Source organism: Rhopalosiphum padi, chromosome 4, assembly GCF_020882245.1.
Source record: "Rhopalosiphum padi isolate XX-2018 chromosome 4, ASM2088224v1, whole genome shotgun sequence".
NCBI lineage: Eukaryota > Metazoa > Arthropoda > Insecta > Hemiptera > Aphididae > Rhopalosiphum > Rhopalosiphum padi.
The window spans coordinates 54,208,168-54,234,745 of record NC_083600.1 but is presented as its reverse complement, the minus strand read 5'-3'; the positions used below and the strand labels follow the sequence as shown (position 1 = coordinate 54,234,745).

General features: G+C 30.6%; 2 protein-coding genes across 4 annotated transcripts; both read right to left on the bottom strand.

The window, feature by feature from the left end:
• Positions 1–954: 954 nt before the first annotated feature.
• On the bottom strand, positions 955–2,117 carry LOC132928307 (uncharacterized). The gene has a single exon (XM_060992887.1). The coding sequence runs from the start codon at positions 2,115–2,117 to the stop codon at positions 1,524–1,526; it is 594 nt and encodes a 197-aa protein (XP_060848870.1). The 3' UTR covers positions 955–1,523.
• Positions 2,118–4,012: 1,895 nt separating this feature from the next.
• On the bottom strand, positions 4,013–20,387 carry LOC132928306 (uncharacterized). Of its 3 annotated transcripts, none has more exons than XM_060992884.1 (3): positions 20,106–20,387; positions 6,866–6,969; positions 4,013–6,164 (listed from the first exon to the last, which is right to left on the bottom strand). In XM_060992884.1, exons 1-3 carry the CDS (start codon positions 20,124–20,126, stop codon positions 4,715–4,717), a joined length of 1,575 nt encoding a protein of 524 aa, XP_060848867.1. In that variant the 5' UTR covers positions 20,127–20,387; the 3' UTR covers positions 4,013–4,714. The 3 variants fall into 3 exon arrangements, with proteins under 3 accessions (XP_060848867.1, XP_060848868.1, XP_060848869.1); XM_060992885.1 differs by lacking the exon at positions 20,106–20,387 and adding an exon at positions 7,032–7,179; XM_060992886.1 differs by lacking the exons at positions 6,866–6,969; positions 20,106–20,387 and adding an exon at positions 6,460–6,836.
• Between the last annotated feature and the right edge of the window lie 6,191 nt (positions 20,388–26,578).

Below are 26,578 nucleotides of genomic sequence, written 5' to 3'. Positions count from 1 at the left end.
AAAACAATATTTTTTATTTCGTATCATAATAATATAGAGTATTTGAATATTTGTATATTTATATATACATATCGAAAAATATTAAAATAATTGTATGTGTTTTCTTAGTTAGACGTATAATTAATTATTATAAAGTATGGCATAGGTACACTAGAAAAATACTACCAATGGAGTGCCCGGTGCGATGATTTTGGTTGACATACTTGAAACTTTCCGATATAATTACATTATGCACTTAAGTCTTGAATGTATAAACTGTTTTTAATAAAAAAGTAGTATGACTGGTATGCACTTAAATTAAATAGGTAATACTCTAAAAATAGTTATTGTGAGTGATTAAAAATTAAAATACATATGGTTTGTAAGTTCATATTAACTATTCACAGCGCTTATTTAATATAAAATATATATTAACAGTAAATTATGGGTAACTGTAATAAATTAGTACGTACGTTAAGTTTTGTGAGTAATATTGTAACTTGTTATTAATATGTAATAAAACTATTGGTGTGTCATGTTTTCATTACTATTTTAAATTCGTTTCTATTCGTGGTACTGTAAACAAATAGATTATATAAAAAAAAAAAATCTGTTCACAATAATAAATTAGATGACGTAAAGATGTAACATTTTGGGATTTTACATTTTATTTTTTATTTATTAGCTTCTATTCAAAAACTATTACAGCTAAACAATTACGATATTTTCATCAAAATGAAACATTTTGTTATAACCAAAAACTCACTTTTGTCATAAGCACTTATATACCACAAATAGTCATATATTAATTCTGACATAAACAATAGTCGTAAACATATTATATATTATAATAATGTGTGTATCGTTTCTTACAATTTGTTTTCAGATTATTCGTTCTTTTCATATTTTATCGATCGTTATTTAGAAAACGAAAATATAAAGGTACAATACTCGAATGTCGAATAATATGCATAATTATTGAATAATATAATATATTGAATCAAAAACTAAGTGATATAAAAAGTACAAAAGACAAGTAGCTCACTAATGATAAAAATAGAAAAGACAAGTCAGTATAAAATAAATCAAGAATTTGGCCATACAAAGTTATGCGCGGTTCCTTAGTGGCTAAATACAATCTCTCGACATATTATATGTAATTCAACTCATTATAAAACACATTATAACAGAATGTCACAGAACGTAAGAAAAACAATGATTTATAAGATCATCTTTATAAAAATATTGTAGAGTCTAAAATTGAAGTCACTAACAAAAAATTAAAATGTTTGAAACAATTAGATTTATACAAGCTTAAATACCTAGTACTTAATATTAAAAATATAAATTAAATCGAATATTGATATAAAAAAAATATTAAAATATAAAATTATTATACATTTTATATTGTATATTAAGTAGGTATAGTTGGTACGTATATGTAAATATATTATAACATATATCCAAACGCGTGTGTATGGCACAATTTATAGACCTAATGGTATTATGGCGGCGTCAACGATTTTTAGCGGGCGCGTATTGCTTCAGTCAATAAAATGAATGACCAGTTCCGGTCGGGATATGGCAACGCCACCATCGCCCGCTTCCGCAGTGGCGTCCGGAAGATATTCAATGCTGACCGTGTCACCCCTTCGAACCACTGCCGTGCTGATCGGATTAGACAGGGCTACGCCGCCAATTCCGGCCTTTGCTCTGGCTGACGGTTTCAGGTATATCTTGGTGACCGGACTCGCAGTGGCGACGACCGTGGAGTCTTTCACCTGCGCTTCTTGTACGATCGGAGCCGACGTCGTTGCCACTGCTGTCCTCCTCAGCCAACTTGGTCCTCCGACACTTGGCGTGTTCGAGTGCAGCGGCTTGACCAGCACCGGCCGCCGTTTCGATTGTGGGTCGGCAGCCGCGTCACCGACTTCTGGTCGGTTTGTCGTATCGTCTACCACGGTCACTTGGCCGTTGTCAAAGTTCACGGCCACGGATCTTCTGGACGGTGGCGGGACGGCGGCGGGGGCGGCGGCGACGGTTGCTGTTGATCCAGTTCCGGTTCCGGTCCCGGCGGCTCCGGGCCAAACGCCTAACGTCGGCACGAATGCCCAGTACGGCAGCCGATACCTGCGCATACAATAACCACGGTTAGGTTTAGGCGTTTGGCCCTAATGACGAAGAGATAATATATCGTACAGTTTTGGTCCGTAAGGTGCCGTCGATTTTACATATTATTATTTGTTTTTGTTTGTTTGTAGTTGACGTTTGAGCGCCGGTACACCATTAATGGTATTGGTACCTATACCGCAGGTATATTTGATAATAGTTTTGACACGGTCGGTAAAACAAATATGGAATTTTGTTTAATTTAGTGGCAGCCAACAATCTAAAACGCGTTCGTTTGCCATTTTAATCGTCATATTATGTTGACCGCTCTGTACCATAATATAAATAGTTTTTTTTACGCGATTTCGTGCAGATTATAATAAACGAACGCATTAACGCGCAAAATCAAAAAACCAAAGAACACACATTTTAGACGAAAACCGCTGCAGAATTATGTATACTTTTTTATCAATACTCTCAGACCACGTTATAAGCTTATAACAACAAACAAAAAATAAATATATTATATTATTATAACATTTAGCCACAAGGTGGACTATATTATTACTTATTATTAGTAATATAAATAGTAAATCAGCTAGTGATGGTTATACATAATAATACATAAAAATAAAAAATTTAAAACATGAATTTTTATTTTACCAATGCATTATGAGAAATGAACAAATCCAAGATGATGGTGTGAGAGTACACGAGAACATTGCAATGTTATAATGTATAAAATATATAATGAAACTAAAAAATACTCTAAAATGCTACATGTTTCAGAAAAATGCGATTATTTCGTTTGAATTTTATATAAATACCAGGTTGTTTATAAATGATTAATTATAAAATGAAGTACATTAGCTTACGATAATACGCATCAAAAATATGCCAATGTTTAAATAAATAGTCAATTGTTTTAATCATATAATATTAGTATACTGTGCACTGCACAATTATTTAGAGATGGAATATTATAAAAACGTCGAGTAATGAACACGTTAGTTTAATATAATGGAGTCGTGCAGCTTATGAAAAGTTTATTGCTCGTCAATAATAAATTAATAAATGGAATAAGTATCTATGCGACTGAACACAACGTATCATCACAACGTAATCTTTTAACGTTAAACTTTTTCAAATGCAGTATATCTGGTTTTTCGATTTAATGACTTGTTGTTTTTAGGTTAGTAGGTATCTTGTTGTTGTTGTTGTTGTTGTTGTTACTTTTGTAATTGTAGGTTTTTAAATGTAGACACAATCACACAGTTATTCAGTTTTATGACCATATTATAGTAACAGCTAGCTTGTCACCGATTTCACGTATGGTACCTTCGTTGGTTAAAACAATTCTTAACACAAAGGTTTACATGAAAAACACATCTGATTTTATTACTTTATAGTTTTTGGTTTATTTATTAAAATATTACCTACACAGTAACGCAGTATTATATTTACACGTTACCTAACCGATAGTACTAAATGTCTAAATACTTTCCAAATATATGAAATACTAATATTTTATAATAAAAATATAATATAATATTTCATAAAGTTTTTCAACTCGATTAGTTATCAATTAAATGAGATACTGATTGGTTACACATAAATTAATTTTTTAAACCAAAGTCATCGAGTACAATGTAAAACATAAGTTTCATTAAATGTATATACAAATAAATTTTAACATAATATATAATTATGCGGACTTTTGTAAAATACAAAAGTAAGGATTTAAAAATGCAAAAAATGAAATTGTATGTTTGTCTAAAATATAGTCGTGAATGGATACTCGTATAAAAGTTTTCTAAATACTACTTAGAAACTAATCAAAATGATTGTTTTAAGTTAGATTATTATTTAGTAATAACTAATAATATTTCAATGACGTAATTATGACAGAAAATGTAATTATAAATATATAAAACTAAAGTATATTTCAAAATAAAAATGCAATTCTACTTTTCTAAGTAGGTAGTACTTATATAATAAAATTGAATAGTATAAGTAAGCGTTTAAGGTTACATATATCTGTAAATCAAATAATAACTAATGGTGTTTACGTATAAACGTGTAAGACATTATACATAAGTAATTAGGTATACATTGTGTTCATAGTTGAATATTATTAGTAGACATTTAAGGAAATTTGAAAAATATTGTTAATATAGGTAAAATGTTAAAGATTGTATAACATAATATTATGAATAAAGTTAGGTGCGTATAATATCTTACTCGTATAAATTATACGATAAAACAATACAAAATATGATAATATACAGCACTCGACTTATGTATACACAAAACAAAACTAAGAGAAGAATTACATGTAAATTTATACATAATAAATATAATTATACGAGTAAATATTACGGAACTACCACAGGATATGATGTATAATAATAATTATTGTTAAAGGTACCACTTAAATAAACGTAACTAAAATATTACTATAAATACGCTAAACCTATGTATACTTAAAATAATATTTTGTGTCAATGTAGGTATGCCAATATAGAGCTTTTATTTAGTAATATTATCATATTGTGCAATATATCACGACAGTCTTGTGTTGTTGTTGAGGAACAAACGAGTAGACGTTAGGCGGCAGGGCATATCGTCAAAATAGGTGGTTGTCGTGTTTCTCGGCGTTGGCGGTCCCGCGGGTCACGGACTTTTTTCCCTTGCGCGACCTCTTCCGGACGGACGGTTCCGGGTTGTAGTACACTATCGGCCCGGTGGCTATCAGCTTGGCGCCGTCCGGAAGTGAGATCTCGCGAGCCTCGTCCCCGCCGCGCCGACGTTGGGACGCCGTCAGTCCTCGGGACGGCGCGGGGAACGTGTAAGCGACGCCGTCCGTGGACAGGATGGCCGTGCCGCCGGCGCCTGCGTTCATGCTCCGCGCGAAACCGTTGCCCTGTGGCGGGTACGGCGCGTAATATCCGGTTGGGGACTGCACCATCTGCGGCCCATAGCCGCCCATCGAAATGCCGCCGGCCCCCATCGGAACGTCCGAGGAGGCGCCGGACGCGGTGTGCTTGGTGCTGTACGCCGACCCACCGGGGCCCACGATCGCTGTACCACCGGATCCGGCGGTGGCTATGCCCCCGGGGCCCGCAATCGCCACACCACCACGGCGGACCACTAGCCGCTTGATCTGCGGGCCCGTGTCACCGTTGTGCTCGGTGGCCTGCTTGTCCGGCGACCACGGGAACATCTTCGACGGTTCCGGCGTGGTAGTCGTCGACTTAAACGGCCGCACGTGGTTCAGCAGTGCTCCCTTTTCCTCTTCCGACCGGGCCACCGTGTTCCGGCGTGACCGCCTCCGCGTTTCCGGTCTAACAGTGGAAACTATACCACGGTCGGAAGCTCGTCTATTGGTCCGGGACGATTCTTTGCCGTCCAGCCGGTTGCCGCCGCCGTCGCCGGCTACTGTTGTCGCGTCGTCGGTCGTCGCGTGCCTGCAAATGTCGGCGGCCGGACCGTACTCGATGATCTCGGAAAACGAGTTCATCATCGTCTGCAGCGGATCTTTGATCAATATTGGGAAGTAATCGGCCCAAGGCGAACTCCATTCGATTCTCGCGTCACCGCCGTTATATATCCTATTCGAAGTGCCCGCGTTTCCGCCCTGCAATGGTGTCGCAAACACGGTGTGTCTAATGATCTTGCGCCTGATGGGCATCTGATGGCGTTCCGAATATTGTTCGGCCATGTCGCCGTCGTTGTCGTTGTGGTGGTGGTGGTGTTGCTGCTGCTGCATGTTGTTGTTTCCGCTGCCGCCGCCGCCGGTTGAATGCGGTTCTCCGTTCAGGTTTTGGAGTATCTGACCTATATACGGGTCGCTCGGCCGTTTTCTTGTCGAGTACTCGTTATAATTCTGGTACTTTTGAAGGTTTTTATCTAAAAGGTCCCTAAGCGCCTCCAGCTCTTCTCTGGTTATCGACTCCAATGCTGGCTTTTTCATCTCGGCCATTCGTAGGTGTGCTATCGATTTCAATCGGTTCAAAACGTTTTCCGGTGTTGTCGAAGATTCCGTTTGGTGTTGCGGTAGTTCGTCTATGCTAACACTAAAATACACAAAATTGTGATTAAATCACTCGTGTCTATAAGAGAGAGAAAATAAGAGAACTGTTTAAAAGAAACTTTTTTTTAACCTCTCACCAAAAAATAATTAACGCATAAAAAATATTTCATATAAAAAATGTTTAAAACTTTTACCAAAATATTACATTTACGGGGGATATTATTTATAAAAAATTAAATATGTTATAAATTATTTGAGCGGAAATAAAACAAAGCATAATAGAAACATTTACAGCACAAAAATTATAATAAAAAAAATGTGTTTGAAAATAAGCTTACCTTCCATATATTATGTTACACGCATTGAATATATTGACCGATCCATTGCCATAATTTTGCATAAAGCACTAAAACCGTAGAAAACAAGAAAAACCACCGAAATTGTGCACTGCTAACGTGTGTTTAGTAAAATATAATATAGGTAATCAACTAATTTATTCAGTGTTTAAGGATTTTAAATTTAAAACTTTTGTCAGTCAGTACCTAGTTTATAATATTATCTTAAAAGTCAGTTGCCGTTATCGAATGCGTTAATATAGTGTTAAACCCATTTTTGTACAGTGTTTTTAATGTTTATAATTTGTTAAGGTGTAGTGTTGTTGATAGTATAATGTTATTAATTATTATTATATACATTAATTGACGTATCGCTTCCAAGAAACGCAAAACAAATGTCTTTACTTACTGTTGGAAGTGTTTTTCTTTTTTCACTTCTCTTAAGATTTCGTCATGTTCGTCGCTGTCCGACGGTCTGCCGTGTCCATAGGCGATCAGACAGAATAACAACACCTGGAAAAATCGATACACACAGCATGAAAAAAATGGATTATGAACATAAACGAACGATTTACCTGGAAAAACATAATGATTCTATTAATAGTTGTGTTAGCACAATGCGTTCAATGTATGTACATGCAGATGGTCCGAGACTCAAAAGCACTATGACCACCGACTACCCAACCACCTTTCACTGTATCCACAAATCCCTACCATCTCTTAAATCACACGCGGTGTTTAGTGATCATAATATTTTCTATGACTCCATTGTCCGTTTATCTTTATAATGATGATGCCTATACATAATAGCTGTCTAATCGATTTTTTATATTTGCTTCCGAATCCTCATCGATTGGCCTGATTTTACTTTTATTGTTGGATTATATGATTTTTTCATCGCGAGTATTTATTATTTAATATTTGATGGCAAAAGATCATATTATTATTATTGTTGCCGTTGTTATTATAGATATCTGGCATAACAATAATAATTACTTTCGAAGACGTTTGTAATAGTCGTCGTCGTTTATAATGATTTAATTATAGATAACTCGTATAATAGCCATTAGACGCCTTAAAACAAAACCACTATTTCTATGATAAACATAATATAATATTAGTTTTAACATTTTTTTTTGAAAAAAAGAGATTTCAAATTATATTGGATAACATTCAGTTTTAATTTTAATAGTGAATAGTTTTTTAAATTGTTTTGTTGTTTAAACATTGAGAAACAGACCATCACTTAGTGATTCTTATTAAATAGTAATTACGTGCCTGTAATATTTTATGCAAATCGCATTGAGTAAAGTAAAATACTCACAGAAAGATCCGTTATAATAATCTCATCATATTTTATTAAAAACACTTCTCTAGTGTATGACTAAAAAAATAATAATTGTTAACCTAACCGGGTTAGTGGTTGGTAAATAGTAATTACACATTATTATAATGTGTACCCGCACAACGATAAAATAATAAGTGTCGACGCATTACATTATTCTAATTTCGACTTCCGGCTAAACACGGTTATCTTTGCTACAGAGATTCTTATCGGCGGATATGACGGCAAAAAGTCGTTCTGGGAGTCACCGCGCCGTGTACTGACACGAAATTGTTGTACTTTTTTTCTATCTTCTCTATCCGTCTTTCCATCTTTCTCACGTTCACTCCCAAAATACAATTCGAACAAATCGTCTGTGGTTCATCAAACACAATCATAGTATTTACGAAAGAACATCATTAAATCGGTCAGAGTTCAGAGACGTATGTGTATAATAAAAATAATTTATTATAATTATATTAATAAATACAATACAATGTCCCAACACTCCCAACTCACCACTGATGATATCATCTTATCTGTGAAGTTCGAGTACTTAATAAATAAAAGGTGTATTATTCCGATATAAAGTATTATATATTGGTTTAAAAATTAAATTAAGTTTATAAGGAAAATAAATTTATATAAAATAATTGTTATGTAGAAAATTAGAAAAAAATACAAATTCTTCAGATTATCTATTAGATGAATATGTTTTAGGATTGTATAAAATTATGGTTTTTGGAGTTCTTAGTTTCTTACTAGTGCTATCACGCTACCATATCCAAATTACCCCAAGTAGTTTTATCATATCGTAAATCATATAGTTAAATAGATTATACATACAGTATACTTGAGTATTTAAAAATGTTCAATGCGTATAATAATAAAAATATTATATGTTCAATATTATGTAGTCTGTACCATTTTAGAGTAAGTGGTTGAACGCAAGATTCGACCGACCCGTGTAAATGCGAGTTTGTCAGTTTTTATTACAGTGTAGTTGTAATGTTAAGTACAACGGGGAGATGTTTGTTGTGTAACGGTAAATTTTCATTTTTTTATTATAATGTATCTTTTAGCCGCACACGACCAGTTTAACCTGTGAGACAAGCCCTGGACTAAGAAATATGTAGACAAAGATAGTAAGCAACGTCGGAAATAGGAACAACAATAATAATAAATAATACCCAAAATCCGATTAAAACGACTTTATTCACGGATTCTTAGATAATTTGCGCGAAATCATCATTAAACAGCGGGTGATCAATGAACTGACATAAATGTTATAAATGGAAAATTGTTTATTTATAATAAAGGTATATTGACAACTGCCTGCAATAATGCAGTGACCTTAATTCGAGAACTTATATGATAATTTTTATATATATAAGATAAGCTGCTATTATATATTATTATATACGCATATATATTAATCTCGATGACACTAAACCATAACCATATATTATTATTTGGTTTTAAATATCACGCAAAATTTGATGTGTATGACCACGCAAAAATGCATGCCAACGATGGCTCAGTATAAAAGATCGATATACATTATTGAGATAAAGAACACCGTGTAATATATTATCGTTTTTATGAAAAAGGTTAAAAGCGAGATGATTATAAACACGTTCTGAAACATCAAAATTTAAAAAGAGAAAATCACGGAAATTTAGTTTTACCGGTCAAGTTTCAAAAAATGTTCTACTACACGCAGAGAGAGAGGACAAAATCGTGTTGATATACAAACAAAAATCTAGTCCTATCTAATAAAAGTATACCAGCTATATCTATTTTGTATTATTTTTGTTTATATTGTTCAGATTTTTTTTTTACCTTTATAATTCGTAATAGAAACTAAATATTTTTTAGTATTAACCATTTCAGATATTGTTTTGAATTTTACTCAACAACTATATATTCACTGTGTTATAATATGAACAGTGTACTATCCAGAATAGTTGTTAATTACACAGTATATAAATTTAAAGTCTGAGTAATTTGTATCCAATCATACATAAATATACGATATGACAGATGAAATTTATTTTTATTTTGATAATTTCTTACAACTGGCATTTTATTGATAAACGTTGTAATATTACTGTAAATATTGTATTAAATAAATATAACACAAAATATATTCTAAACACGTTTTTAATATATTTAATTATTAGCATCGTTTTAACAAAGAGCGACATTTGCATTACAGTTTTTTTTTTATATTTTTACATTCGACTCGAATTCGTATTTCAATAAATTATGTAAATATATGCGAAATTGCATTTAATGCTAAAAAAAGCAATTGAAAAGAGTTGTATTTAAAAAAAAAAAATTAATCACAAAATTCTGTCTTGGTTTTAAGCTATAATAATTTAAAGCCATCTAAAAATGTAATAAAAACAAATTACGGGTTTTATACATTTTTATAACTGCAGTTTACAACATTTAATGTCGGTGTTTTATTTAAAATATGATACTCATAACTTTGCAGTTTACATGAGATAGTTATATAGAAGTGTATAAAGACATATCTAATGTTATATTTAAATTCAAATCAACAAACCGTTATGATTTAAACATTTAATAATAATTAATCCAATAATGCAAACGCTTATTTTCAATAAAAAAATTTAAATTATTATGTAAAAATTATTTATACGAATGTATAATAATATATAGTGGTTACTTAGTCATTTGAATATTTCAATTAAAAATAACTATTAAGTATTTACATTATTGGATAATAATATAAATACTTTAATTTAAAGCTTAAACCTAATAAATTTTGGTTTAAAGGATGAATTTATATTATTGTGAAGTGTTTTTGGTTTATGATTTTATTGATTTTTATTTTTTTTTCAACTTAGAAAATACTTATTTGAATTTAAAAAAAAATCTTTAAATTATGTTTGTGTTCAATGAATTTAAATTAATAGATTATGTATTTTAAATAGTAAAATATTACTTTTATTATGATTTATGGGCTGTATTGTTAGAAATTTAAATTTCTGCTTGTACAATATGAATGCATGTGTATAAAAACTAAAATATTAGCTAGTTATACTACATTAACAACAACAATTTTAAACTTAATTCTTTATATAGTAATGAATATTTGAGTGGGTAAAACAAAAAAATACATGTCATCATGCGTAAATAAGAGGTACCATAAGGGGTACAATAAGGGATAATCATCAAAAAGTCAAAACTATTTCAATGTCATCTATAAGTGCACAGTAAAATCAAAACATCGGTAAAAACATGTAATATATTGTAGTATATTACCATATTATTAATACAGCTTATTTTATCAAAATTGCAAATACGTGTTGGCACAATGTTAAGATGTGAACCTTGATATGATTGTAAAAATAAATACATTTTAAAAAACGGTCGTTACAATTAAATAGAGGTAATATTTTAATCATTTTTTGATGACAAATCTATTCTTATAATATCTACTTGTCCAATTAATGTCAAATATAGTATCCGTGAATCCATGTCAACTGTCGAAAAAATGTCAAAATGATACTTAAACAGAAAACTATAATAATTGTGAAACAAACTAGTTTTAAAAAAAAAACGGTCGTTACTAAACAAGGTTAATATTATAATCTTTTTTTGATGATATACCTATTTCTATAATATTTACGTGTCAATGTCATCTATAGTATGCCGCTTGTCTATAAAAAAAACATAGAAAATGACATTTGGAAAGAAAATTAGGACAGTCTGTAATTGAAATGGATTTGATGAAAATAATTATCGGACGAAATTAATATACCTAATACTAAATGTAATTTCCCGGTTATCTGGTAACATATATTATACTATTATTAATATTAATGAAAAATGTATGTATTGTTATATTTACTAGATAGTAGGTACATTGCTATTGGGTATAATATCGCGTAAACCTAAATTATGTTTTCTTGGACGCAAGTTTTTTACTATCGGTCGGTACATACACGCAAGCCAAAATATATTTGCCAATAAATACGCTTACAGTAAGTACCACTGTTGGTAATTACCAAAATTAAGAATTAGGATTTAACACTATACAATGTCCGTATCACATATTACGCATGTTTGTTTGGTATACGTATAATATGACAAAAATATTTTAAATTAAATCTCGGTAATTTCTGTAAAGGTATTACAAAAAGATTTAGAAATAAATAAATTGTAAAATACAATAATATTTTATAATTTATATTGTTATAACTTAATGAATAAAAAAAAAAAAAATAAAAATTTCGGCAGTTCTTACATTTTTTTATTTCCGATAATTTAGTCATTACTCATAACACAAAATGTTGAGAGAAAATTTATTTTTTACTATTTTCAAGTTTTTACTTTTTAAAATTACACCATTTGTTTTTAATTTCATATACCTAGACACTGAAGTATGAATATTTTTTTGGGAATAAAATATTCTATATGGTTATAAAATCAATAATAAATCCAGATGTTAATATTAATTATATAATCGTATTAAAATTCATCGCCATTCCATCGTAGAAAAAAAAACGATGACAAAAGTAAATTTATCCGGTTTTTCGCAGCTAATATCGGCGGCTATGATGATCGTCACTTTCGGCGGTCAAATTTACATATTAAGATAGGTACTTATAAGGTACTTTATAGGTACCTATAAGGTTATGACCACCTGTAGTACACACGTCAGGCAGGAGCGGTCAGACGTGTTAATTAAAAGCGATCGGGCGGGGCTGAACAGGGCGGGACAGGGCGTAGTGGGGAAGGATCGGGTAGTCAAGACATCGGTGGGCGAACTTGTCCGCACATGTGCAGTGTTCAAAATATTTATAATATGATAATGCGTGTTGGCCAAATGGATACACTTAATAACACGTTTTTCGCGGTTGAAAAAAAATAAAATGTTTTTTTTTTTTAAATACAAATGCGGTATATTATCTGCACGTGAACTTTGGATACATTGCCACGACCGGTCGCGGCGGGTATGTTTGGTGAACTGTAAGGCAGATGCGGTGGAGGGTGTTTGAAGAGGGGGAGGGGAGGGCGTGTGCGTTGACCTCCGGCCAATGACTCCCGAACCACCGCCGCCGCCGCAGCCGCTCGGTGACGAATTTAATAATAATATTAAATAAATATTTCCGACTACGAAAACGATAGCTAATAACATATTATCATACCTACGTAACACGAGTATTATGCAGATATAGTTGTCAAGTGTTTTTTCAGGCGACCCCACGTAACGTTACATAATTAAATTGTGTATAAATCTGCGAATCGGTGACGGTAATTCGGGATTTTGCGACGTCGTAAATTGGCACGTTTAACGACGACGGCCCACGCGGTAATAAAATAATAGGAATGAAATTAATATGATATAAAAACCATCGTCACGCGCGCGTCCACTGTACACATAGGTATAATAAATTGTCTATCATTATAATACATCATTCATATCGATCCTACAGCTGTGTTATGAATGGACGCTCGTAGGACGTACTTGTGTATATACTCATATTATGTATGACGTGTACTAACTGACCCTGCACGACGTTGCCCGTGAAAAATCAAACGCCCGTGAAATTTACGCCTTCTTAAACTCCGCTAAATGTAAGTTGCGCAGGTTTTCAACATAGTTATCTGGATAGTTTTGGAACTCGCGTCGTATGCTATCTACCTGAACTTTGATCGCGTTATATGTTATCTACCTTTCGGTTGATATCTACTTAATACTTTGTGCGGAGACTAATATTGCAGGTGTAACCGTATAATTATAAACATCAATAATACACTCTACAGTCTACACTTTACACATATCATAGCTAGTAGACATATGACTTTTGTAAAAGTGGTGTATGCTTAAATTATTTTCAAATTAAATTATTTTATTAAATTATTTATGTAATTATTTTTTGTTAAATCAAAATGGAACATTTTATTGACTTTTATAGACATGTTATTTACAATGATGAATCTTGCACCAATTTTTTAAAACAATGTGGTGTCTTACCCACTGCTAAAGTATGCCAAAAAGTTAATTCAAAATAAAATATGGCATAAAAACACGTGGTGCCACTAACTTATTGGAACGGCAGTTGATGGAAGAGTGGTGACGTTCACTCAATGCATCAAAGAATCTTTTTGACCAGTTTTTTGAAGACATGAAAAAGAGTTCTTTAATGTAATTAATGTCTAGATGCACAGACGACACCAACAATCTACAAATTGCGGGGTGGAAAATTGTAGATAACATACAACGCCAACACACAATTTTGGTAGATACATTTTTCATGTAGATAGCATACGACGCGAGTTCCATAGTTTTTACCAAAATGTTCGTTTTTCATAAGTCTACAAATTCCTGCATGTGTAAGTCTATCTTTAGAATGAAAAATTCAAGAAATCGTCTAGAACATTACACATCATCGGGTATAAGTTTACTATTGATTACCACAAGTGCGGTAGATCTGGTTGTAAATCACTTTTACACATTGATACACACATAAATACACATACATTGCCTTTTATTGCTATAGATAGAATATAGATAGATTAGTAATAATATGTGCGCTTATATTATGTATATACATATATACTATATAGGTATACGGTAGGAAATAATAACGAAATTGTCGTTGTGCCGTAAAGTGCTTTATCGGAATGCGCATCAATGATATACGATTTAGTAATGTTCGATTTACACTCAACATCAGTAGATTTATAATCAGACTAAAACTACGAAATCGATTTACATTTAACCTATATTCTGGCTACTATAGTGATTTTTTTTATTAGTATCAAATTTTCCAGCAGCACTATATTTTAATAATTTAATTATAGTATTTAAGTGAGCCTGCTCGAACCCTTAGGGCCAACGAGTTTCACGCTACATCACTGTGTATAATCTAAATGTGTGGTACAAACTAAAAATATCATAGTTGTTACAGGACATATAATACCCTAGCACACAGTTTGTTGATATTCACTATAATTTGATTATATAATTAAAATAATACAAATCCGGAATATTTAAACATTAAACAATAAATTCCAATCAGTTCAATTTTTTTTTTTTTAGTATCTGTTATACTCGTATAAAAAAATAATAACGTTCTACAAAAATAACAATTAAATAATGGCGAAAACATATAACGGAATTGCACACTTTCAGCTAAAAATAAATATTTCGTATTTTGAGTGGATCCTGTGAAAGAACACGGAGTTATTTTATAGTCATAATTTATATATTTTTATTTATTGTTATTGAACCTTGCGTTCATATGAATAATATATAAATAAACATTATTTACGGGAGATTTAAGAATCATAATTTTCTATTTTTTTTTATCATATAAATCGTAATGTCAGCGATATTTCATTTAGTATATAAAATGTATAATATTCGTAAAAAACCTAATGATTTTTTTGAATATATGTTTTAATGTTTTGTTGTTATTTATTGTATTTTAAATGATTTCGGAAAATATGTAACTATGATCTATGAAACTCATTAACTATAAGTTATTAAGATGTTCATGGTTAACCTGTTGTGAACAAATAGATTTTCCTTATGATAACGTATTCTCGTTTTAAAATATTAAAATCCTATTTAAAAAGTATACCATGTCAATCCGTCAGATTTAAATGTTTACTAGATAATTTGACATTTTACTTTACATAATATGTCATAATTGTTTATCCGCTATGGTAAATTGTTTTGTTATAATAATAACATAATGTTATTATTAAATCGTTTTTAGTATTCTCAATCCCCAGACTTTAACTGCAACTCATAAATAATCTCATGTGAATAATTATAAATGTTGAACTAAAAATATAAAACAACTTTTTACTCAATAGAAAAATAATTTGAAAATTGTGTCATGTATTTGTAGATGAGATGAAATTATTACCATTTAATTATTATATTTTTAATAGAAAACTTCTCGTTGTACGCATTCCACGAAAAAGTATATTATACAATTATTATTATAACACGACACTATAATAGTATTATGTAAACGTGTAAGAATTAAGAGGGACGAGAATGTAAAGTCCTCAAAATATTGTCAGTTGATAAATGTATTAAGTGGCAATTTGTACTTTATATAGTAACAAATATTACATTTTAAAATAAACTAGAAAACAGCTTTTACAAGACAAGATATATTACCAGTAATTAGTGTGAAAATGGTACCTGTATATTATGTACCTACTAATAGTCAGTGTTAAACCATATCGATCCGTATTTTTTGAGTGTAATTAGAGAATATTTTTATACTATTTTGTTTTTTCTTTTTGAAAACGACGACAACAATAACGATAATATTGTAATTGAATTGAATATTTTTTTTCATCGATATATTAAATATTTAAATATATTGAAAAATATACATAAACCAAGAGTAATTACTGAAAAAAAAAATCATCTCAGTGGGCAGATGCATGGGATGATACAACAAGTACCCGTTGGTCTCATGGTCCCCAGTGGTCTTAATCCGGGGCTTGAAATACGCACAGATTACAGATTGTTTTTAGGCTCAGAAATATCAAATAAAAAGCGTATACGCTAACAGGTATCACATACACGTCGTACATTTTATTGTATAATATCGCAGAAAAATTCATCGCTTCGGCTTTCCAATAATGTTATTCTATACGCACACGCCGCGCATTGTATTGACGCAGTGTGAATCGCGGGAGATCGAAACATTCGACGGCGTTAATTATTATTGCTTTCGCGTCGGAGTGTACCTATATAATAATCGTTCACGATAATATATATACGTATACATTTGCCCGTAAAATCCGAACGCGTCGTCGCACATATAATAGTGAGTCAAAATGGTCAGTTATACGGTCTGGGGGGGAAAAAAAGACAAAACAAATCACAATGAAGACATATAATGTCAAGCGGCTATATCCCGCTACCTATTGTTCGGCGTTTATACACACAACCGAGTCGCATCGACGACGCCGAGAAATCGCGATGCCTGTGAATGCGAATAATTAGCAATGCTGCAATATCTCTGCTATATGATATATTATTATATATTACACACGGTGATCTTTGATCGCGTATTGTGTGCGCGGTACCCACTACACAGTGTTTTTCGAAATTTAATTAAACATTAATAATTGTAAAACGCCAGACATCTGCATTATTTATAACCGATGATAATATTATTATAATGATAAATCGAAGTTATTATAAGCTATGTGTATATATATATGCACGGTCCCTCCCGCGGCACCACCGCGACGACGGGTTGTTCGGCGATCGTTTCGGGACGTCTTGACGGCGATTTAATATCATCTCAGACCGCTCGTGTATTGTAATGCACACGTATTATATAGTAGAACGTTATATATTATAATATATGCGCACTCGTGTATACAATGTTACTACCGGCAGCGGTATACATCATATATATATATACCTACGATATTATAACGAAATAAACCACTCTGCGGGATGACCGCCGTACGTATATTATATTATTATATACACAATGGGCCAATTAAAATGTCGAACATATTGTTTTGAGCTGTTAAAATCGTCGACTTGGTTTTCGTTTTATTTTTTTTTTCCATTCCATTTCAGTCGACGACGCAGGTACAATACAATATCGCTTCCATTGCGCAGGCCCGACGATGTCCGTAACCAAATAAGTCGATGACACGACTGTGCCCTACGTCGAATTTATTTATTTTACTCCTATCGAGATGGGACGTATGCCGAAAAATAATCGTATTTTACATATTATAATAATATATATTATACGATAGCGAACGAATAGTGTTTCGTGACAAACACAATACGTTATTATTATTAACGCGCACTGTGCGCTGTTTGAAATATTATTTTTGTCGTGTTTGTACAGCGTGTACGAATGTTGTGAGGACAAATACGGCCATCAGCCCCATGTTGATTCTTCAATCAGCTCAATTATTCACCTTCTTCAAACCGGAAAAGTAAAATCGACTCAATACGCTGTGCATTCGTCCGTTATGTAAAATAATAAATCAAATATCAAACATAATTTACTGTGTACATACAATTAATCTTTACGCGTATTTTACCACATGATGGGTACCTAATCAATTATGGTCGTATTCGCCCATGCGTCACTAAATAGTACTACAATTAAACAATTCGTTTGCTATATAAAAAAAATACACGTACGACTTAACCCGAGTTAAGTATCGTAGGTACACGTTTAGTTCATTTCTTACTTATGTCTGTGGATAGACTGTATGCTATTGACTTTTTTGTACTTGACATTTTTTTCCGAATCCATTCTGTCAGTTCATTGTTACTATTCTCACGCCACCACTCGTCGTGGCTTGGAAATATTTTTAGTATCCGTGCAAATCGTGCAACCATATATTTAAAAATAAAACAACTCCGGCCTTATAGTTATAGTTATTTTTAACATATTATTCGCGTTAGAATCTAATAAGCTGTTGATGCAATTAAAGAAATGTAATGATAACTATACCTAACTATTTTATAACTTATTTCATTGTACGATATTATGTCAATACTTGTGTTTTTATACTTATACTAAGAAGTATGTAAAAAAAACTGTCTCGAGTATATTGCAACTAGCGAGTTCCAGGAGATATCTCATTAAATCTCACAGACAAGGTGGTGAATACAACAATATGTCTTACGAACATCGTTAATAGTATAAAAACAATAAATAACAATATAACGATTACGTCGATAATATCATTAAATGTTGAACCGCATTTTCATTTTTCTTTCGAAGAGCAAAAAAATAAGTAAATCTATCGGTCCGGTTTTACCACTCTTTTTCGTGGTCAAGTGCGGCGTCTTATACTAACCCCATGTCTGCGGTACAGCCACTTTTACACAAGGTCGCGTCCTTGTCCTGCAGCAATGTGACAAACATTGAAACATGTTCTAATAATATATTGTTTAAAGGGATAATACGAGCATTGCATGGTGGAAAATTGAGAGCTAAACGCTTTTTTATAAGAAGTTATCATTTATAATATTATATCCTCATTGCTTTGTATTTGTATGTAGTTATTAGAGGTATGATGATTGTTGTATGTAAGAGATAATAAATCCGTAAATCAATTATACTCGTAATTTTTAAAACTATGTTGGTAATTGAAAATAAAAACAAAGATAATTGGTTAGAGACTAGTGCCTTCTTTTAATTATTTTTCTTGGTGGTTTATCTCGTTTAAGACTTCCAGTAAGAGTAACTGATTTTTTATTAAAATATTTTTTTTTTTCATCAACGGATTTCGGGATATTTATTTACACATCTAAGCATTTCAAACTAAAAATAGTTCTAAATTATAAAGTGAAAACCTCTAAATTGTACTTTTATTATTTGAAGAAGGGGGGTACAAATTTATATATCTGGGATCTTTTAATAAATACATACAGACTATTATTAATACTATAATTTTATTTTTGATAAAAATAAAAATTGTAGGCTTAATGAATTGTGAAATACCATTGACATATTTAATCATAAATTGTCTTACCGGTGCACACTATAGACTATACCAAATCATACATCGTAATATATAAAAATATTATAAATATACTATCATATAGTATATCGTTCCGACAATTATCAGTCTATAAGATCACTTTAATTACAACTCAAAAATGACAAAATCGGAATCATCTTAACGAAATTACACGCGTATATTATAATATATTGATCAATAATAAACAACCTTGGTCATATCATATTAAATTATATAGTGTTTGATGGGTGTGACAATTATATCGTCTGTCGTGCCATGTGACTTTCATTGTATTCAGATTGGTCATTGCAATCGTGGTATCAGATACTAACCATAATCTACTGGAAGATTTACAGAGTTGGCCAGATATCAATTATTTGACACGACACGACAGATGACAATATATAGCTGCTGTAAACACCTTGATATTACCTTGATAGGTAATATACTATACTGTTACCGTATTCCGTACGCAGTAATCGTGATTGTTAATCAAAATGTTCTTGTTGTTAACTAAATTAAATAATATTGTGTTGGTTAAAACTATTTCGCTATATAATCATTAATAAAACAACACATCAATACAACCCACATGGTAATACGTGTTAGAATATTTTCAAATATTTGTTAGATACACTGTGGCAACGGGTTGACCACGAGTTATACGGAATACATGACAGAGTGTAGTATAGCAATAATGAAACCTTATGAGTATTTATTTTAAAACATTTTTTTTTCACACCATTTTAACACGGTCACGGCTGTGGTGTATGTTAAATGACAATCTTATTACTACAATGCTTACCGCGACGTTTAACGGCTTCATGTCGGCGGCGGGCAGATACGGGTAGACCAGAGAGCAACGACCAACGACCGACTGATGATTTACGGTCCAGCAGATGCACTTGACCGAACGATGTGGACTTGTGACGACGGTGCTTATGGGCGCGAGCGTACGACGTTATGTAAAACGCGTGCGACTGAGATGATGGCCGGAGTGGTCGCGCAATGCATTTGCGGGCTCGCGGACAACGCAGAAGAAGAATCTACTCGGCAGCGGCGACGGCGGCGGCGGCGGCGGCGACGGCGATTCGTGCGACCGACCCGGTAAACATAATTTCCCCCCCACGACACCACCGCCGGTGGAGTGGCGGGTGCACGAGGATGACGCTAATTATAAGAGGTGAATCGTACATAATACAATAAAATATGTATATTGGTATATGTGTAAGCGTATTATTGTATATCCTATAATATTGCGCTGCGTGTAAGAGACGCTTTAGATTTTGCACTCGACAGGTCGGCTGCGTGGATAAGATAATGATAATAATATTATAATTTTTCCCCCACCACTTTCATCCCGCAGCGCAAAAACCAGACGCAAGTCTCACTTCGACCGATTATAATATGTTATACTTTTAATTCATGCATATATACGTATTTTATTTTAGTTATTATATTATCGTGTATTATAAAAGAGTTGCGGGAAAAAAGTAAATCACTTTATATATACTCGTTTAATAATAATTAGAGCCCAGATTTAAATGCCCTGAAAGCGATTTAAAATGCCGATTCAACTCATCAATAGTTCCTTTAGAAAATGACTATCGTTTTTTTGATAGGCATAAAAGTGAGAGGAAAATTATGGTTTTACTTTGTGCGTTTTTAATATTTCTTTATCTTAACTAAACTAACAATAATAATACAAAAATAAAATACCGAACTTAGGAACGCACAATATTTAATTAAATTTATTTTACCAATTACATTATTGCTTTATTTTTTATATGGGTTTATTTCGGACATTTTTACAGAATTTTTTTCAACTACTATTATATATGTATATTGTATACCATATGTACTATTAAATGTTAATACAGGATTATTCAAAATAATTTATCCAATTTAAATTTGATTATTTTTATTTTTTAAGCTTAGGAATAATGCATGATACATTAAAAGAAATAATAATATTTCGAATGTATTTAATGGTACCTATAAATGTCCTATATGACTTCCCCTGGCCACTCTAACAACTTCTAATCAAAACTAAAATTCATTTCATGCATACCTAGTATAATTGATTTCTCTAATTGCTTAACTCTTCTATGGTTGCCGATAATAGTGGTGCGTAGATACATAGTATCTTCAACATATCTCGGCCTAAAGAAGACTTAGTAGTCACGTAGCGTAAGATCAGGCGATCTAAGAAGCCAAGAGCAAAATATTGGATGATTAATTTTTAATAACCCTGTTTATTATTTTATTTGTTTAGTATAAAGACTTACGGATAGTTATATCTTCATACCTGTATAGTTCATTGTCAATGTTATTTAAATTAAGTCAAAATGTTATAATGTTCATATTCACTATTCAAGAGAAAATGTTCGTTTATAGAGTATAATATTAATTATAATTTATTTAATAACGACTCAGTAATCTATACATAACGTGTTCATAAAACGATCATTTTTGTTTTATTATTCTTCTTAGCTGTCGAAACTGCATTTACCTATGCTTATTGGGTACTTTTATAGATATATAATAAATAAATTATGATACGCAGTCGAATCATATATATATATATAAAGGTTATAGATCGTATTTTGTAGAAACATTGTCATCAAACTCGTAATAAAATACGTAATTTATATTTTCAGGAATTTTATTGAAAAATATTTTTGACCTTTCGTGATCCAGCTAGATGTTTAGATTCAAGTTGTACAATGTATACATCATAAACATCACAAAATACATTCTCGTGAAAGTTTCGAATTTTTATTGTCATCATTTGCGTTAGTCTTTAACAATTAAAAACAGAATATCGATTAATCTGGACAATAGAAGTCTTGATGAAGCAAAACGCATTTTACTACGGTCTACGAATCACACATCTTCAAGCAATATTATCTTCTCCCATTTATTTTATATTCGTCACGAAGTGATGCCGTCTGATGCATTTTATACTGAAAAACGGACATAATATTACCGTTATGTTTTAACACATCAATCATATATCTTACCTGCGTTTCATTATTTAAATTGAACACGAGAAATTCATTTTTTGTACAACTTCAACGTTTACGGCATCTAACTGTGACCAAACTTATAATTACATCGCAGAAACAACGTATTATAATATTCTCGATAGATGTATGAAGTATGAACATGGCAACATGCTATATATTATGTTATGATAATAAACACTAGTGTGTATACCATATCATAAATCTATCAAAAATATTGTGAAAAATATTTAAAAAAAAAAGTTATTTTAAACCTTATAAATCAAATTATCCTAGTTAATTGATCAATAATTTACATGTATCGATTATCACTGTATAATCTTATACTTCAAGTTAATGGATTTTCAATACTAATATATGTGCCTATTAGCCAAAATATGATAAATGTAACCTATTTATTTTTTTATTGTAACCTCATTACTTTTAAACATCTATATAATAATAAATATTAATCATTTTAAACATTGTAATATATATATATATATATTATAACGTTGGTCCATATAAAATATTTTTTTTCTGATTAATTTAGATCGTGATTTCTTAAAGTGTATTGAGGTCGAGTATAACTATTATTGCTAGTAAGCATATACAATTAAAGAATTTTTTCTCGATATAAGATATGTCATCATTTTATCCAGCCCTAAATAGAAACTCAAAAGCTAAATCCAGCATATAATATTAGTTTAAGTGGATCAAAAATATTATATTATAAAAATATATATTTATATATGTCATGCATTGAATTATATATTAATATAATACAAACTGAAATGTTTAATATTAGAAAAAAAAGAGTTTATTTAATTTAATTATTTTTATTCTAAGTTTTCTTAAAATCTTATAATTTTGTAAGTCTACTTAAAATAATTAATAAATAAAATAAACATAAATTATAATATTACTTTTTGACCGTGCGTTAAAGTCTTAAAGTAACAAATAATAATAACGAAATGTGCATCAAAATAATACATTGAAAGTACAATAAATGTATTTATTAATGTGAATTTAGCCTTATTCACTCATGTACATGTTTATTACACCATTATCAATGTTAATAATTTATAAAAGTATATAATTATTTTTGTTTCATATTATAATGTTAATAAGAATTGTATTTGCCTATAAACACATAATATAATAAATACTAAAACACGTAATAAATAATAAGTTAACATTTTATATGGTTATATATGTTTTAAAATTATTTTAGCTATAGCCGCTATATGTATACCTAATTCTTTATATTTAAAAAGTATGTGTAAATGAATGAACTAAAAATTATCATTTCTAAGAAAATCAGAAATTAAAAATATACAAATTAAAATATATCGTAAATTTGGCACAAATTAAAGTACGAGTAAGTATATATATCTATATGAACAACTTTCCTATTAATATTAATTTTTTTTTTTTGTTCTAATGATTTCAGTCGATAAAAACTCAATAAACGTTCAGATATACCTACATATCAATCAACCATATGTATGGAAGGATTTTTAGATTGCCTTAAACTATATTACACTTGATATTTTCATCTGATAAATGATTAAGTGATGAGTGATGACCTATTCGGAGTGAACTGAAATGTTAGTACCTATTACAATGGAGGAAAGAAAGTCAATTATGTTGTCGTCAGATGTTCTTTGGCGATATGCAAAAATTAAAACATAAATGATACATTTCTCCGTAGAAAAACAATACAACTAAAACTGCAACCCGGTTACCTTCAAACGACGCAACATCGCAACTGAAGTCTACGCTTTGTGAATATACGAGTAAATACACAATAATAATAATATGTTTATAGATACGTACTGTATATTTCATGTTGACAACTATGTATTTATTTTTGTTGATTGATAATTATATGGTGGTATAATCCGACAACGCGTGTTTATGTGTAGTTTCAATGCCGTGTAAAATGTAACACAATATTATGCGAAATCAATAAGCCAATAGGTACACAATTATAACGGAACTCATGAGTAGGTATGAAAATTGATTTTAAAATAAGGTGTAACCAATCACAAATGATAGGTTTACATTGTGCACTCAACTACTAGCGTTTTCTGGTATACCGTAATCCGGATAATTATATGACTATATCCTTTTGGTAATGAAAAAATTATAATTTTACTGTAAAATATTTAAATACCTACTGATTATTAAATAACACTCTATTATTATAATCACAAACGTACGTCAATGGTTTGCATAAATGTTCACGTATTATACGTTTATGATGATCAAGATATTTTTAATAAGTAGCCTGTAGGTATACATGATTTAGGAATGAGGTAAAAGTGGTGATATTATAGTGTACAACTTACTACAAATGGTGGCTAATGCGCCAATTGGGCAATGTGCAAATAAATAAGTCACACATTTATTTTGGCGTCACATTAAACACATTAAAATAAGATTAAATATAATATTTATTGAGTATTGACAACACTATTGATTCGTTTTCATATTTTTCTAATATGTTAGTTATCTTAATTAATTTTAGAATAAAATTATACAATTATCCCGCTAATACCCGTCCTATCAACTAATCAACTATTCTAAGTACACAGAAATACTTTATGTTAAAGGAACTATGTCTAACACTACCCATAAACCATCAATCCGCCGTACAATCTGTTAATATTATAACTATATAGTATGTTGTTCTAATTTTATTTTTTTTATCATAATTTATTTATGATTAGCTATTTAATTACATAAACAATATCATATATGTTATGTAATTTTGCATATCATGTTATATTGTGATGACTATTGGAAAAAGGTCATTAAATCAAATTCAAGAAAATATATATTTTAAAATCAAACTTGCTTTTCGTCATCCTAAACTCTAAAGTCTCCTTAAGTAGCCAGTAGGTATACAAATAAAGTAATATATATTTATTAATTCATATTTACTTTAACTGTAAATTTTAATTAATTATTCAATTTAATTCTACCATATAAAAAATATTAATCAATAATCATTTATTTCACATTTTTTAAATCCCTGCAAATCAAAAACATTAACCCGACAACAGCTAACGCAACTGTTTTTTTTTTAATTCTTCTTACCTAATCGTTTTATTTTTTATATATTTATAAGTTTGAATTTAATAATGGGTTATAATTATAAGAATTCAGAGATTTTTTATAATTGAAACATTCTTTATAGTAAGGTAAGTACTAAGGTTACACGTGAATGTCATTTTTTATTGTGTTCATTTGAAAATATAATATTTTTTTCCTAATGTATATACTATATAAAATGTTGATATGTTTATAAAATATATTTTTTTTAATTTAGTGTGTATGAGAGTCTACAAATTAATTCCTCACTTCGTTTAACTTTTAAAACACGAAGTTTGCTGTAGTATACAAATATACGAGTTTGATAATAGTTTGGACTATAGCATCAAAATTAAATGTAGTTTTCAGTACACCTACCAACTCTTTACATTAAATTTTATTTAAATAATATTACTTAATAGTTAATATAATATATACATTTAAGTACGGACAACTTCACAACGATGATCAGCAGATTTAAAAAATGTACTTTGTATTAAATATATTTACCAACGGAGTATATATTATATATATTTGATTAAAAACATGTTTTTAAAACGTTCTTGCTCTTGAATACTAATATAGTGCTAACTAGGAAGTATCTACTAAAAATACAAAATAAATAATATTATTTACGTTTTATTATTTTATTTATTGTAGAACATTATTAAAATTTGGTTTAATAGACCGTTTATTAATATATTAAATTTGTATGTGAAGTTTGTTAAACAAAATATAGTTTTAATCATTGTATCCGTTAGAATGTTTAATACATCGTTGACCATATAATACTATATAGGTACCTAAATAATATATTCTTGTCTATCGCATTAATGCGATTACTGCGATTTAAATTAAAATAAAATTCGTTCAATATTTCATATAATATTACAAATTATTTTGTAAGAATAAATAAATGAACATTATATCAACGTTTTAACGAAAATATAAAATAAAATATATCCATCTATAAAATCGTTTATAATATTATCATAATTTATAGCTTTCTAGCTTCAATAATTTAATACGACATTTAACCAGTTTCATCTCAAACTGGTAAAATAAGGTTTAATGTTTTATTTTTATGTATTGCCTTTATTTTTTTTATATATTAGAGTAAATAAAGTTAAATTTACAAATGCAATCAATTTACGTATTATAACATATTCACTAA

Excerpts from the sequence above, each read along its gene's own strand:
- LOC132928307 (XM_060992887.1), bottom strand. The coding sequence starts at position 2,117 with ATGCGCAGGTATCGGCTGCCGTACTGGGCATTCGTGCCGACGTTAGGC.
- LOC132928306 (XM_060992884.1), bottom strand. The coding sequence starts at position 20,126 with ATGAAGCCGTTAAACGTCGCG. Across the intron at positions 6,970-20,105 it reads TGAAGCCGTTAAACGTCGCG|GTGTTGTTATTCTGTCTGAT; the intron begins GTAAGCATTGTA and ends CGATTTTTCCAG. Across the intron at positions 6,165-6,865 it reads AAAGAAAAACACTTCCAACA|TGTTAGCATAGACGAACTAC; the intron begins GTAAGTAAAGAC and ends TGTGTATTTTAG.